The sequence below is a fragment of the Salmo trutta genome, chromosome 29 (genome assembly GCF_901001165.1).
Source record: "Salmo trutta chromosome 29, fSalTru1.1, whole genome shotgun sequence".
Taxonomy (NCBI): Eukaryota; Metazoa; Chordata; class Actinopteri; order Salmoniformes; family Salmonidae; genus Salmo; species Salmo trutta.
Window position 1 is genome coordinate 25580568 of NC_042985.1, and position 15328 is coordinate 25595895.

The window sequence follows — 15328 nt, forward strand, 5'->3', positions numbered from 1 at the left end:
TCTAGAACGCACGAACAAAACGCCGCTGTTTGGATATAACGATGGATTATTTGGGACCAAACCTACATTTGTTATTGAAGTAGAAGTCCTGGGAGTGCATTCTGACGAAGAACAGGAAAGGTAAGACCATTTTTCTTATAGGAAATGTGATTTTGGTGAAGGCTAAACTGGGTGGGTGTCTAAATAGCTAGCCCGTGATGGCTGGGCTATGTACTTAGAATATTGCAAAATGTGCTTCATCCGAAAAGCTATTTTAAAATCGGACATATCGAGTGCATAGAGGAGTAATGTATCTATAATTCTTAAAATAATTGTTATGCTTTTTGTGAACGTTTATCGTGAGTAATTTAGCAAATTGTTAGTAAATTCCCCGGAAGTTTGCGGGGGTATGCTTTTTCTGAACGTCACATGCTAATGTAAAAAGCTGGTTTTTGATATAAATATGAACTTGATTGAACAGACATGCATGTTTGTATAACATAATGTCCTAGGTGTGTCATCTGATGAAGATCATAAAAGGTTAGTGCTGCATTTAGCTGTGGTTTGGGTTTTTGTGACATTATATGCTAGCTTGAAAAATGGGTGTCTGATTATTTCTGGCTGGGCACTCTCCTGACATAATCTAATGTTTTGCTTTCGTTGTAAAGCCTTTTTGAAATCGGACAGTGTGGTTAGATTAACGAGAGTCTTGTCTTTAACCTGTTTGGGATAGGGGGCAGTATTGAGAATTTTGGAAAAAATATGTGCCCATTTTTAACTGCCTCCTACACCAACTCAGAAGCTAGAATATGCATATTATTGTTCAGGTTTGGATAGAAAACACTGAATTTTCTAAAACTGTTTGAATGGCATCTGTGAGTATAACAGAACTCCTATGGCAGGCAAAAACCTGACAAGGTTTCATGCAGCAAGTACCCTGTCTGACAAGGAGTCGTGCGTCTTGCATCTGTTTATTGAAAAGTAAGGATCTTAGCTGTAACGTGACAATTCCCAGGGCTCCGATAGGCTCTCAGAACCCGGGAAATACCTGAAGGTTGACGAGGCAGCCTCAGGCTGAAACATATTATCGCCTTTGGTAAGTGGCGGATCAGAGGACCTTTGAATGAGGCGCGTGCACGATTCGCTCCTGAGGAGAAATTTAATTCGGCTGTTTAGGCTCAATGCATATTCCCGGTCGGAATATTATCGCTTTTCTACAAGATAAATGGCATAAAAATTGGTTTTAAACAGCGGTTGACATGCTTCGAAGTACGGTAATGGAATATTTAGAATTTTTTTGTCACGCCAAAGCGTTATGCGCGAGACCGTGATGTTGCATTCTGATAGTGTCTAGAACTCACGAACAAAACGTCGCTGTTTGGATATAACGATGGATTATTTGGGACCAAACCAACATTTGTTATTGAAGTAGAAGTCCTGGCAGTGTATTCTGACGAAGAACAAGCAAGGTAAGAACATTTTTCTTATAGGAAATGTGATTTTGGTGGAGGCTGACCTGGGTGGGTGTCTAAATAGCTAGCCCTGTGATGCCGGGCTATGTACTTAGATTACTGCAAAATGTGCTTCATCCGAAAAGCTATTTTAAAATCGGACATATCGAGTGCATAGAGGAGTAATGTATCTATAATTCTTAAAATAATTGTTATGCTTTTTGTGAACGTTTATCGTGAGTAATTTAGCAAACTGTTAGTAAATTCCCCGGAAGTTTGCGGGGGTTATGCTTTTTCTGAACGTCACATGCTAATGTAAAAAGCTGGTTTTTGATATAAATATGAACTTGATTGAACAGACATGCATGTATTGTATAACATAATGTCCTAGGTGTGTCATCTGATGAAGATCATAAAAGGTTAGTGCTGCATTTAGCTGTGGTTTGGGTTTTTGTGACATGATATGCTAGCTTGAAAAATGGGTGTCTGATTATTTCTGGCTGGGCACTCTGCTGACAATCTAATGTTTTGCTTTCGTTGTAAAGCCTTTTTGAAATCGGACAGTGGGGTTAGATTAACGAGATTCTTGTCTTTAAATAGCTGTAAAATAGTCATATGTTTGAGAAATTGAAGTAATAGTATTTCTAACGATTCAAAAATCGCGCCACTGGATTTCAGTGGCTGTTACGTAGGTGGGACGAGTTCGTCCCACATGCGCCAGAGAGGTTAAATAGCTGTAAAATAGTCATATGTTTGAGAAATTGAAGTAATAGTATTTCAAACGTTTTAAAAATCGCGCCACAGGATTCAACTGGCTGTTACGTAGGTGGGACGAATTCGTCCCGCCGGTCCCATAGAGGTTAAACAGCGGTTGACATGCTTCGAAGTACGGTAATGGAATATTTAGAATTTTTTTGTCACGAAATGCGTCGTGCTCGTCACCCTTCTTTACCCTTTCGGATAGTGTCTTGAACGCACGAACAAAACGCCGCTGTTTGGATATAACTATGGATTATTTGGGACCAAACCAACATTTGTTATTGAAGTAGAAGTCCTGGGAGTGCATTCTGACGAAGAACACCAAAGGTAATAACATTTTTCTAATAGTAAATCTGACTTTGGTGAGTGCTAAACTTGCTGGGTGTCTAAATAGCTAGCCCGTGATGCCGGGCTATCTACTTAGAATATTGCAAAATGTGCTTTCACCGAAAAGCTATTTTAAAATCGGACATATCGAGTGCATAGAGGAGTTCTGTATCTATAATTCTTAAAATAATTGTTATGCTTTTTGTGAACGTTTCTCGTGAGTAATTTAGTAAATTCACCGGAAGTTTGCGGGGGGTATGCTAGTTCTGAACGGAAGCTATACTGGTACACTGGCAATACTAAAGTTCCTATAAGAACATCCAATAGTCAAAGGTATATGAAATACAAATCGTATAGAGAGAAATAGTCCTATAATAACTACAACCTAAAACTTCTTACCTGGGAATATCGAAGACTCATGTTAAAAGGAACCAGCAGCTTTCATATGTTCCCATGTTCTGAGCAAGGCACTTAAACATTAGCTTTCTTACATGGCACATATTGCACTTTTACTTTCCTCTCCAACTGTTTTTGCATTATTTAAACCAAATTGAACATGTTTCATTATTTATTTGAGGCTAAATTGATTTTATTTATGTATTATATTAAGTTAAAATAAGTGTTCATTCAGTATTGTTGTAATAATCATTATTAAAAAAAGGATTAAAAAATAATAATAAAAAATAATAAAAAAACATTTAAATAATACAAAAAATATATATATATATATATATTTTTTTTTTTAATCGGCATCGGCTTTTTTTGGGGGGGGGGGGGGTCCTCCAATAATCGGTATCGGTGTTGAAAAATCATTATCGGTCGACCTCTAATTATGTTACAGATTTTGTTAAACGCGGGTTTTTTTTAAACAGAATGACAAGTCACTAGGCAATATTTCTTAAACTTACAGAAGGCAAATAATTTCAGCAATATTAAATATAAAATGTTGCTATTAGTTGGCAAGGGTCTTAACTTCAACAATATTGTGTTTTAATGTTATTCTAATAGCTTTTAAGACTTTTTTTTTAGAGGAGGGTTTGGCCGGGGTAGGCCATCATTGTGAATAAGAATTTGTTCTAAACTGACTTGCCTAGTTAAATAAAAATCAAACATGTTTTCTAAGACCCCTTTGTTTGACCAGAAATCAAAGCCTTTGCTTTTTCCTAAATTTAACCTTTTAGGGACAGACGTTCCGCTAGCAGAACGCCTCACCAATATCCAATGGTAGAGCGTGGCGCGAAATACAAATACCTCAAAAATGCTATAACTTCAATTTCTCAAACATATGACAATTTTACACCATTTTTAAGACAAGACTCTCTTTAATCTAACCACATTGTCTGATTTCAAAAAGGCTTTACAGCGAAAGCAAAACATTAGATTATGTCAGGAGAGTACCCTGCCAAAAATAATCACACAGCCATTTTCAAAGCAAGCATATATGTCATAAAAACCAAAACCACAGCTAAATGCAGCACTAACCTTTGATGATCATCAGATGACACTCCTAGGACATTATGTTATACAATACATGCATGTTTTGTTCAATCAAGTTCATATTTATATCAAAAACCAGCTTTTTACATTAGCATGTGATGTTCAGAACTAGCATACCCACCGCAAACTTCCGGTGAATTTACTAAATTACTCATGATTAACGTTCACAAAATACATAATTATTTTAAGAATTATAGATACAGAACTCCTTTATGCAATCGCGGTGTCAGATTTTAAAATAGCTTTTCGGCGAAAGCACATTTTGCAATATTCTGAGTAGATAGCTCGGCCATCACAGGCTAGCTAATTACTATAAGAAAAATTGGATTACCTTTGCTGTTCTTCGTCAGAATGCACTCCCAGGACTTCTACAACAAATGTTGTTTTGGTTCCAAATAATCCATAGTTATATTGAAATAGCTCTGTTTTGTTCGTGCGGTGAGGTCACTATCCGAAGGGTGACGCGCGAGCGCATTTTGTGACAAAAAAAAATCAAAATATTCCATTATCGTACTTCGAAGCATGTCAAACGCTGTTTAAAATCAATTTGTATGCTATTTTTCTTGTAAAATAGCGATAATATTCCAACCGGGCGACATTCTATTCATTCAAAGGCTGAAAGAAAAAAATGGAGTAGTCTCGTGGACGTGCATCTCCAGTGTCACTGTTCCCAGCCTGACCACTAACAAATACTCCTGCTGTTCTTAGCCCAGAGACTGCAGACACTCCATTACACTTTCTGGCGCCTTCTGAGAGCCAATGGAAGCCTTAGAAAATGTCACGTTACAGCACAGATGCTGTATTTTCGATAGAGATGCTACAGAAGGACAATAAATTGTCAGACAGGGCACTTCCTGTATGGAATCTTCTCAGGTTTTGGCCTGCCATAGGAGTTCTGTTATACTCACAGACACCATTCAAACCGTTTTAGAAACGTTAGTGTGTTTTCTATCCAAATCTACTAACTATATTCATATTCTAGTTTCTGGGCAGGAGTAGTAACCAGATTAAATCGGGGACGTTTTTATCCGGACGTGAAAATACTGCCCCCTATCCCAAACAGATAGAAAATAGCTGAAAAAAATGTATATGCCCTAATTTAAAAACATATATAGACTCAATTTTCTTTTGACGTCACATTTGATGTGCTCCTATAAACTTCACATGTTGGTGCTCATGGGTCCTTTAACATTACAAAATCTGCATCTTCCATGGTATTTCAAAATACTACTACATTAGTTGTCATCTCATAAAGGGAGTTCCAACAGTTCCCCTGTAATAAAAAAGGAAGAAGCAAAACAATTCTTTCCATGTTTTAAATGTATTTGCCCTATTCCATAACCATGTCTGATGTTGACCATAAAACATAAAGTCAATGTATTGATGGAACTTATGCCCATCAAAATAGGGAAGTGATATCCCACGTATGGATCCATGTCATCCGGAGCCACATTCCTTCACACTGGTTTGGGGGTAGCACTGGGTGGACACTGGCCTAACAGATTACTGTGCTCAACAAATATACTGTAGCGTATTTTCTGATATGATTAACAAACGCCTAGGTGGTGGCATTTTGCAATTTATGACTAGGCTAAGGTTACATGTTACCTAAGTGGTTCTATATTTTTCATATGATGCCCATTATATTAGATTAGAAAAGTTTAGTAAAAAAAAGTGCCAGTCATGACTTTCCCAATGTTGTAATTCCACAGAGAACCGTCCATGTGCTTCAGTTCACTATATATAATCTAAAACTATTTACACAATATTGAAACCAAGACAAATCACAAATAACAAGTCGGTTCTGAATGATTGTGCACCACATAATGCAGTGGTATAAGTTAGACCGTGAACATTAAGTCTGATTATGATAAACATCAGTCAACAACTGTTCAAACGCAAAAAGCAAACCACATCTATTAGCATTTTATGGATCCTTATGATAATTCATGTAGGGAGTTTCTATATGAAACCAAAGGTTAAGGCAACTGGTGAAAAGTGCATAAAAGTACAAATCACCATATTATTCAGCGTGCAAACTGAGCATTTAATTCTGGAAGTTGACTGAGGTATGAGTGCAACAATCTTTACCTACAGATCTGTATAGAGATTAATTTTGAACGTAGCCGAATAATATTTTTCAGGTTTGTACTGATACATAGTCAATGACCTGCATGTTGTATCAAGATATGCTAAGGTGCATGGCAGGCTGTGCTATTAGTACCACAGCCATTTATACCTCTATGGATTTGAAATACATGTCGAGACATGCAAAAAAAACAATGGTGGTTTTCAACCCAGTTAGTGAAGGCGTGCACCAATGGCTTTCTCCGGTAAACTAACCTCGTTATAACGCGGGCAAGCGTACTAGCTACATACTATTCTGTTTTCCCGAAATTAGGCAAATTGGCTTGAGTGCGTGCAGTAATGAGGATACCGAAACCATGCACAATGCACACGTCCAGGCCATATATACACACCTCAGTGGGTCCAGCTAACTAACCGCGAGGTTTCTTGCAACACTCGGGTTGTTAATTTTCACCCATTTTGACCCTTTAGTCGAGACCTGTCCACCACCACGAAAAGACAGCGATAGCTTGCTGCTAATGGCATGAATGTGTCTGACATGCCGCACGCGCTATTCCATAACAAAAATGTGCGAACAATATATAAAATAACTTATAGTAAACAATATTAGCTCTTGGTAGCAAGAAATTGACGAAAAACTGTTTAAAAAAAAAAGTAGTAAAAAATGTTATTTTGTCAACGCCAATCACAAATGTTGACATGTATGTTTACGTTGATGAAAATGGGGGCGAAGTAGCTGCTAGTTAATAATGAGCTGGCTAATTAAATATCTGGGCTAGCTAGCCAAAGGTAGCCACACTATAATGGCAAAACATGTGGAGCTGGCTGAACTAATGTAAGTTAACTATCTGGCTAGCAATCAAAGTAGCACAATGCTAGCTAATGGTCGTCCTTACCAGATGGAATTCTTTATTTTGAGCTGCAACGCACTGGCCTCAGTCCCTTGCAGTCCAGGAACTAGGGATGGTAAGGTGCTTATTCCAGAGCCCAGCTTCGGGAGCTGATCATGTTGTTGTTGATCCTCAGTCATCACGATGAGATTCAGGATGGGAGGAAAGGGATCTTTAACATGCAGGCCTCAACCTGGACCTCGAGATAGCAGTTATTTTCCTACAGTACATTACCGACCCACCCGTTCTCATTTGCGATATACGTGGCCTCAGTTCCAGGGTAGAAACGGTGCCGGGGAAACATGGTTAGACGGTTAACTTCGAACACCATGCACAGACATGTTAAAATAATCAGAAGTACAGAGGAATACAAAATGCACGCTTTCCCCAGGATTCCGTCGCAGCCTTGGGGCGACCCGTGCGTTTGCAAACACTATGGTGGAAGTGTTTGTGATGCTGACTAGTATTCTGCCAGCAGGACGAACGATGACATCACATTGTATATTAATGAGGAAACCTTCTAAATAAAAGCCCGCATTTCAAAATGTTGCAATGTTGATAACTCATTCAAAAGATATTTACTTTTAACAATTTTTTGGTCTCTACTAACCAAATATATGTAGGTTTGGATGGGGACGTGTAGCACAGCCTAATGCTTGCTTTTCACTCCGTCCCCTCCATAGCCCCCAATGCAATATAGTGTTAATGGTATACATATTGGCTTGTAGAGAGATAACATTTCTACCTGTCTCAGCTAAAGTGGGGTAGGAAATACTCAGTAGGGTCTCTGCTAACCAAATATGGTTAGTTTTGGAGTGGGACTGTGTTGTACATACACAGGAAGTAGGGGTGCTGCAGCACCCACTGAAAAATCTGAATACAATTGAATTACAATTTTAAAATCACAAAAGTAGTGCACTGGGCCTTTACTAGTCTTTTATTAGTGGATAATGTAGCCTTGATTATTATATACACTGCTCAAAAAAATAAAGGGAACACTTAAACAAAACATCCTAGATCTGAATGAATTAAATAATCTTATTAAATACTTTTATCTTTACGTAGTTGAATGTGCTGACAACAAAATCACACAAAAATAATCAATGGAAATCCAATTTATCAACCCATGGAGGTCTGGATTTGGAGTCACACTCAAAATTAAAGTGGAAAACCACACTACAGGCTGATCCAACTTTGATGTAATGTCCATAAAACAAGTCAAAATGAGGCTCAGTAGTGTGTGTGGCCTCCACGTGCCTGTATGACCTCCCTACAACGCCTGGACATGCTCCTGATGAGGTGGCGGATGGTCTCCTGAGGGATCTCCTCCCAGACCTGGACTAAAGCAGCCGCCAACTCCTGGACAGTCTGTGGTGCAACGTGGCGTTGGTGGATGGAGTGAGACATGATGTCCCAGATGTGCTCAACTGGATTCAGGTCTGGGGAACAGGCGGGCCAGTCCATAGCATCAATGCCTTCCTCTTGCAGGAACTGCTGACACACTCCAGCCACATGAGGTCTAGCATTGTCTTGCATTAGGAGGAACCCAGGGCCAACCGAACCAGCATATGGTCTCACAAGGGGTCTGAGGATCTCATCTCGGTACCTAATGGCAGTCAGGCTACCTCTGGCGAGCACATGGAGGCTGTGCGGCCCCCCAAAGAAATGCCACCCCACACCATGACTGACCCACGGCCAAACCGGTCATGCTGGAGGATGTTGCAGGCAGCAGAACGTTCTCCACAGCGTCTCCAGACTGTCACATCTGTCACATGTGCTCAGTGTGAACCTGCTTTCATCTGTGAAGAGCACAGGGCGCCAGTGGCGAATTTGCCAATCTTGGTGTTCTCTGGCAAATGCCAAACGTCCTGCACGGTGTTGGGCTGTAAGCACAACCCCCACCTGTGGACGTTGGGCCCTCATACCACCCTCATGGAGTCTGTTTCTGACTGTTTGAGCAGACATATGCACATTTGTGGCCTGCTGGAGGTCATTTTGCAGGGCTCTGGCAGTGCTCCTCCTTGCACAAAGGCGGAGGTAGCGGTCCTGCTGCTGGGTTGTTGCCCTCCTACGGCCTCCTCCACGTCTCCTGATGTACTGGCCTGTCTCCTGGTAGCGCCTCCATGCTCTGGACACTACGCTGACAGACACAGCAAACCTTCTTGCCACAGCTCGCATTGATGTGCCATCCTGGATGAGCTGCACTACCTGAGCCACTTGTGTGGGTTGTAGACTCCATCTCATGCTACCACTAGAGTGAAAGCACTGCCAGCATTCAAAGTGACCAAAAAATCAGCCAGGAAGCATAGGAACTGAGAAGTGGTCTGTGGTTACCACCTGCAGAACCACTCCTTTATTGGGGGTGTCTTGCTAATTTCCTATAATTTCCACCTGTTGTCTATTCCATTTGCACAACAGCATGTGAAATGTATTGTCAATCAGTGTTGCTTCCTAAGTGGACAGTTTGATTTCACAGAAGTGTGATTGACTTGGAGTTACATTGTGTTGTTTAAGTGTTCCCTTTATTTTTTTGAGCAGTATATTTGTTCCACAAACGTTTTTTTCCTGTTCTCGTTCTCTTTCTCTACTATTGCATTGGGGCCTATGTAGGGGAGGAGTGAAAAGCCTGCAGCAGGCCTTGTGACACAGTCCCCCTCCAAAACTACACCCTACTGAGTATTTCCCGGCCCACTTTAGCTGAGACAGGTATAAAAGTTCTCTCTACAAGCCAATAAGTATCCCCCATGTATTGAGTTGCAGTGAAAGGACTGACTGGGTGGAGTAAGGAGTCACCAGTATTCTGAAACAATAGACCCATTTAAGTTTTGAGTTTAATCTATTGAATAATTCCAATAACAAGTATTTGTATTTTATTAAAAGTGCATTTCTTTAAATATAGCCTACATAATAGCTTTTAACATACCAGTATTGTGTAAATGTTCAAAAGAAATGCTGGTATAAATACAAAATACATTAAAACATATATATTTTCACAGTTTAGCATGTCTTTGCAGGGTAACTCTTATTTTGAAGAAAGAAATGCGCGATCGTTCTGCCAGCATAATATCCAACTGCTAAGAGAACGGTAATGTGGTGATGCTGCTGCTCCTGCTGCTACTGTCAGGCATCGGCGGCGCAGGCGCAGAGTGCACGAATGAAGAATAACGTGCTTTTTTTGGTTGTTTTTACACCGCGGTGGTGAGCAGCCAAAAAGTGACCAGCCGAGTACTGTGTGCCTACAGTAAAAATGCATGAATGATCAGTACTATGGACGTGGTCTTCAATAATCCAATGAGTTTGTAAAATAAACATTTTGAAATGTCTATTTAATTTAAATGCAATTATTTGCAATCAATGGTAAACAAATGAATATATCTATAATGGCATTATGCTCCATGTGTAGACATGCAGCGAATCTGTTAGCCTTAGTAAATGCTGTCCCCCTACACATTTGCACATTTCATGTTTAGCAAACAACTCAAATGAATGTGTTCAGTAGTCCACAATGGGCCCTAACATCATCATTTTCTTTAAATGTATCAAAGTCAAGATTGTGGAAAACAGCGAACACAGCAAATGTGCTTGTTCCTTCGCCTTGTTCCTTCGCCTTGGCCACGACTTGTTGCTATGCAACCGCAACGCCACCCGCCAGATTCAGCAACACAACATGTCTGAAAGAAGAATGCATGCGGTGAGTCAATGTAACTAGCTACAGTATTATACTGCTAAAAAACGTTAACATACCCATTCAAAAGTTAAATACAAGAATAAATAACTAGCTATAGCCACCATTATGTGTCCTAGCTATATCGCTGTTTAAGATCTAAGTTAGCTAACTGCTAGCTAAAACTGTAACGTTTATTATACGCTGTCTGACTTTCAATGAAAGCGTTGGTCCTTTGAAATGTTATATGCCTGTTGGCTAAAGAACCAACAACTACTACATTTTTAATGAGCTACTTAACTTACTACATTTGTTTATTTAGCCCAAAAGACCCATGTCATCCAAGGCAGAAAGGTCTCAAGGAGGAAGATCTGTGAGACGTCCAGCCTCTGTCTTCTCAAAGAAACCATCCACGATTGACCTACTTGCTAAAGAGGAGGAATACAAGTGAGGTTCCTTGCCCAAACATCTGTGCCCATTGCCAAACATCTGTTGAGTCAATGTAAACTGTATCATATGAGATGCTGTAACCAGATGGCGATAGTAATAAAAAAATATATATTTTGCCCATTCCAGATGTATAAATGCAGAGCTGGAGGCAAAAACAGCTGAACTAGTAAGGCAAGCGGAACAGGTTATGGTAAGTGATTGAAGATAGCTACCTAGCCAATTGACACACTTCAGAACAACATAAAACATTCATTTTTAGACATATTTGTTTTATTTAAACTTTTGTCCTGATTGTTTTTTCTTTATTTTTTTCAGAGTGACCAAAATGAAGTCTTGTCAAAGCCAATCTCTTTCCACCTTGATGTTGACATTGAGGATGAGGAGGAGGATTTCAGGTAACAAATTATTGCATTGCTCAAAACATATAGCATTTCAGTGTAGTAGACTGGATAAGAATATATGAGAACCACCTATAATACAAATGTATTTGTCTGTAGGAATGTGAACATGCTGGAATCTTCAGTTATGAAGTCCACTTCTAAGGTGCAGTATTCAATTCAGTTTGATATGTAAAAGGTAACATCTCAGAGACACAAAGGTAATGTAATCAGTTAGTAAAACTGGGGGAGAATTTCAATTGTATTTCCTTGATTCCTCGCGTCTACTTCCCTCACCTCATTTTCAAACCCCATTGGATGAGAAGGTCAGAGGGGCGGGATTTCTGACCTTTTCATCCAATGGGTTTTGAGAAGGAGGCAAGGAATCAAGGAAATGCAATTGAAATTCTCCCTAAGTCATATTGCTCAGGTATTGCTCAGGTAATGACAAAGAAAAGGGTCACATCAAAATCCAATTCACAAAACAGACCTGGAAACCAGAGAAAAACACAGTAAGAATGTTATCCTTGTCACAAACGTTTGCACAAATATCTATTGGAAACATTGGAAGATTGTGAAAGGTAATGGCTTAATGAGTGTAAGGTAATGGCTTAATGATCTTCAGTTCCTTATGTTTGTTATGACTTTTTCAACTTTTTGTTTGAGTTGTATTTTGTTTATTTATAATTTTATTTCATAACAACAAAGGCATCTGCTGTTGATGATGTTGCGGTTCTTGAAGATCGTGTGGATTTTTCCTTGGCTAAAACAATACGTAGACATTGAGGGGAAGCTGGATGATGGAGATACTCATGACAATCTTATGGAAGACATGCCCAGTGTTGGGGATGAGATGGGATCAGGTGAATTCTGATTTCATTTATTACACTTTCTGTGGCTTTCTCACACATTCACAATATCACATTTAGAGCACAAGAATGGATCTTTGCAAAAACATTCATTACAATTTTTTTTTGTTATTTATCAGAGTTCCAGAATATCAATTGTTTCAGCCTTCTTAGTTCATCGAGCTTCTCTCATATGTAACTATAGTATAATATTTTTTTGGTGTGTTGTGTTTTAGATGCACAGATCTGTAATGCAAGAAGAATTTAACCGGCTATCATATGAGTCCAACAAAAAGGTAATGATAGAAATATGAGAGATGGAAATTAGGTATATTTTTGAGTAAAATGTAACATTGAAACAAGAATAAAACATGTATTTGTTCTAGGATTATGCAAACAGTAGTTAAAGCACCAACATAAAGGAGGTCGAGGAGGATCGAGCAAGACTACAGAAGACTACAAACATTCAGCAAACCCAGATAGAGAAACACAGAGCTTTAGCGGAGGAGTCAAACAGAAAAGGTGATGGGCTCCAGCAACAAGTAACTGCTCTACAGAAGGTGGGTGTCGAGGATAAAACAGTTATTACATTGATTATCTTTCTAGTTAGTCATTTGGTAATATTAAACAGTACATATTGTAACTATGAAAGTCCATGAACAGTGACTGAGAGAAACCTAGATGTGTATAGACATCAGTTGAGATAGCTGTTAATATCTTATTACTGAATGGGGAGGGGGACATTATACAGCTTAGACAAGGTTGTTAATAAAGGATGAAATCAACCCCTCAGCAGGGGAATGCCTGGCATGGCCTCATTAACATGATCAGCCTGTAAGGTGAACCTCTCCTGCAGCTGGCGATAGTACGGCGCTCATGTGACAGATATCTTTTGAATTCAGAGAAATCCCACATTACATATTAAACAGTGAACTTTGTTTGTACTGAATGAGCTAAAGATGAAACAGTACAACATATAAATCTAAATTGGGGCGGCAGGTAGCCTAGTGGTCAGAGTGTTGGACTAGTAACCGAAAGGTTGCGAGATTGAATCCCCGAGCTGACAAAGTAAAAATCTGTCGTTCTGCCCCTGAACAAGGCAGTTAACCCACTGTTCCTAGGCTGTCATTGAAAATAAGAATTTGTTCTTACCTGACTTGCCTAGTTAAAATAAATGTAAATAAAAATCCCCTACACCACCACATATACACAAAATGTTCAATATCACAATGTGTCTGTACCTTTGTGTGTCTCTTCACAGTCCCTGTTGTTCCATAAGGTGTATTTTTACCTGTTTTTTAAATCATATTCTACTGCTTGCATAAGTTACCTGATGTGGAATATAGTTCCATGTAGTCATAGCTCTATGTAGTACTGTGCGTCTGTTCTGGACTTGGGGACTGTGAAGAGACCTCTGGTGGCATGAGTGTCTGAGCTGTGTGCTAGTATTTTAAACAGACAGCTCGGTATATTGAGCTTGTCAACACCTCTTACAAAAACAAGTAACGATGAAGTCAATCTCTCTTCCACTTTGAGCCATGAGATTGAGATGCATGTCATTAATGTTAGCTCTCCGTGTACTTTTAAGGGACAGTTGTGCTGCCCTGTTCTGAGCCAATTGCAATTTTCCCCAACTCCCTCTTTGTGGCACCTGACCACTGTCGTGTCTTTGGCTATGCCAGATTAAGTGATATGACATGCTATTCTATAAAATAATTTCTCTGTTATTAATATTACCTGATTAAGCCAATCATGTAAATGTAATTAACTAGAAAGTCGGAGCACCACAAAATAATGTTTATAGAGCTGTTATCTTCCGAATAAACTCTTAAAGACCTGGTAATCTTTTACCTCAATAGCAGTCAATATTTAATCGTCGCCTTATTCAGTCTCATCTGAAAGTTGTAAATTCTTGGTTATCTTCACAAACCCTGGCTAACAAGTTGAATCAGCAATACAAAATTTGGTTTCATTATTTATTTACTAAATACCTAAATAATCACACAGAATTACATCTACACAGAATGGATCATACATTGATTACAAATTATGTCATAAAGGAAAACGTCCCTAGCGGACGGAACAGATATGACGGCTGGTTACACAAAGAAAGGGGGTTGGGTTTTGAATGAAAGAGCGGGAAGACTGAGTAACAAAGGGAGAAGCTATGCTATCGTAAATACAGAATCTTAAGCATTCTAAATAACCGCCCATTTGGAAAAAAGAAAATGCAATAAATATTTACTCTGAGCTGCGCTTCAATAGGTTGGTCATAGATGGAAGGCCGGGTTGCCCAGCAGGGATCTCTTGTCCTCTGAAGAATGTCTCTGGTGGTAAACTAGATACGTTGTGTGTGTTAGACTGGCTACGTCGTCCGTCCTTTCCTAGCCCACGTTTACAGCGGTTGCTGCTAACTCAACGGCTAGGAGGTATCACTTCTGAAGTGAATAAGAGTTGAAAGTTCATACCAAGTTGCCATACCTTTAAGCTCGTGCTATATTCTGGCTGGTATAGTTGAAATTCATCCTTTCGGCGTGTCGATCGTCACCTTCACATTGAACACGATGCTACTTTCGTTAGGTTATTATCTGAGCCCTTTTAACGTAGGACTGTCGTCCTCACGTCCTCGGAACAGCAAGTTGAATTTTCGTCAACGGGTTTATATAGTGGTGAAAGAAGGGCGTTTCATAGTTTACAACCAAAGTCTGTTCACTTGGGCAGGGCCTCTGAGTGAGCAGTTTCTCTTTGACAAACCATTCTCTCATTTAAGAAGCTAAAATTACATTTAATCTTTTCACAAATAGTTTCATATTTAAACATTTAAATTGCACAACAATTCCATGTGGATCTGATAACTAGAATGTGTCGACTTTCCAAGATACAGTTTGTCATCCTGTCATTAATAGTAATATCTCAGACAACTGATCTGAGATCATATTCATTAAGTACCAATGCATATTTTCAACTGGTTGGATTCCCAAAATATGGTTCCGTTTCC

The 15328-nt window shown here is 39.3% G+C and overlaps 2 protein-coding genes across 4 annotated transcripts in view; one reads left to right on the forward strand and one right to left on the reverse strand.

Annotated features, from left to right (window-relative positions):
* LOC115167230 (DNA-binding protein RFX7-like) overlaps nucleotides 1–7445 on the reverse strand; it is a 64877-nt gene extending 57432 nt beyond the window's left edge. For all 3 annotated transcript variants that reach the window (XM_029721426.1, XM_029721427.1, XM_029721425.1), the window contains exon 1: nucleotides 6998–7445. In XM_029721426.1, the coding sequence (XP_029577286.1) occupies nucleotides 6998–7131 (134 nt within the window). In that variant the 5' untranslated portion in view covers nucleotides 7132–7445. The remainder of the gene's footprint in view (nucleotides 1–6997) is intronic.
* Nucleotides 7446–10496: 3051 nt separating this feature from the next.
* On the forward strand, nucleotides 10497–12664 carry LOC115167617 (testis-expressed protein 9). Its single transcript, XM_029722207.1, has 7 exons — nucleotides 10497–10682; nucleotides 10978–11102; nucleotides 11232–11295; nucleotides 11421–11500; nucleotides 11603–11648; nucleotides 12191–12345; nucleotides 12567–12664. The coding sequence occupies exons 1-6, from the start codon at nucleotides 10497–10499 to the stop codon at nucleotides 12266–12268; spliced, it is 579 nt and encodes a 192-aa protein (XP_029578067.1). The 3' UTR covers nucleotides 12269–12345; nucleotides 12567–12664.
* The last annotated feature ends 2664 nt before the right edge of the window (nucleotides 12665–15328 follow it).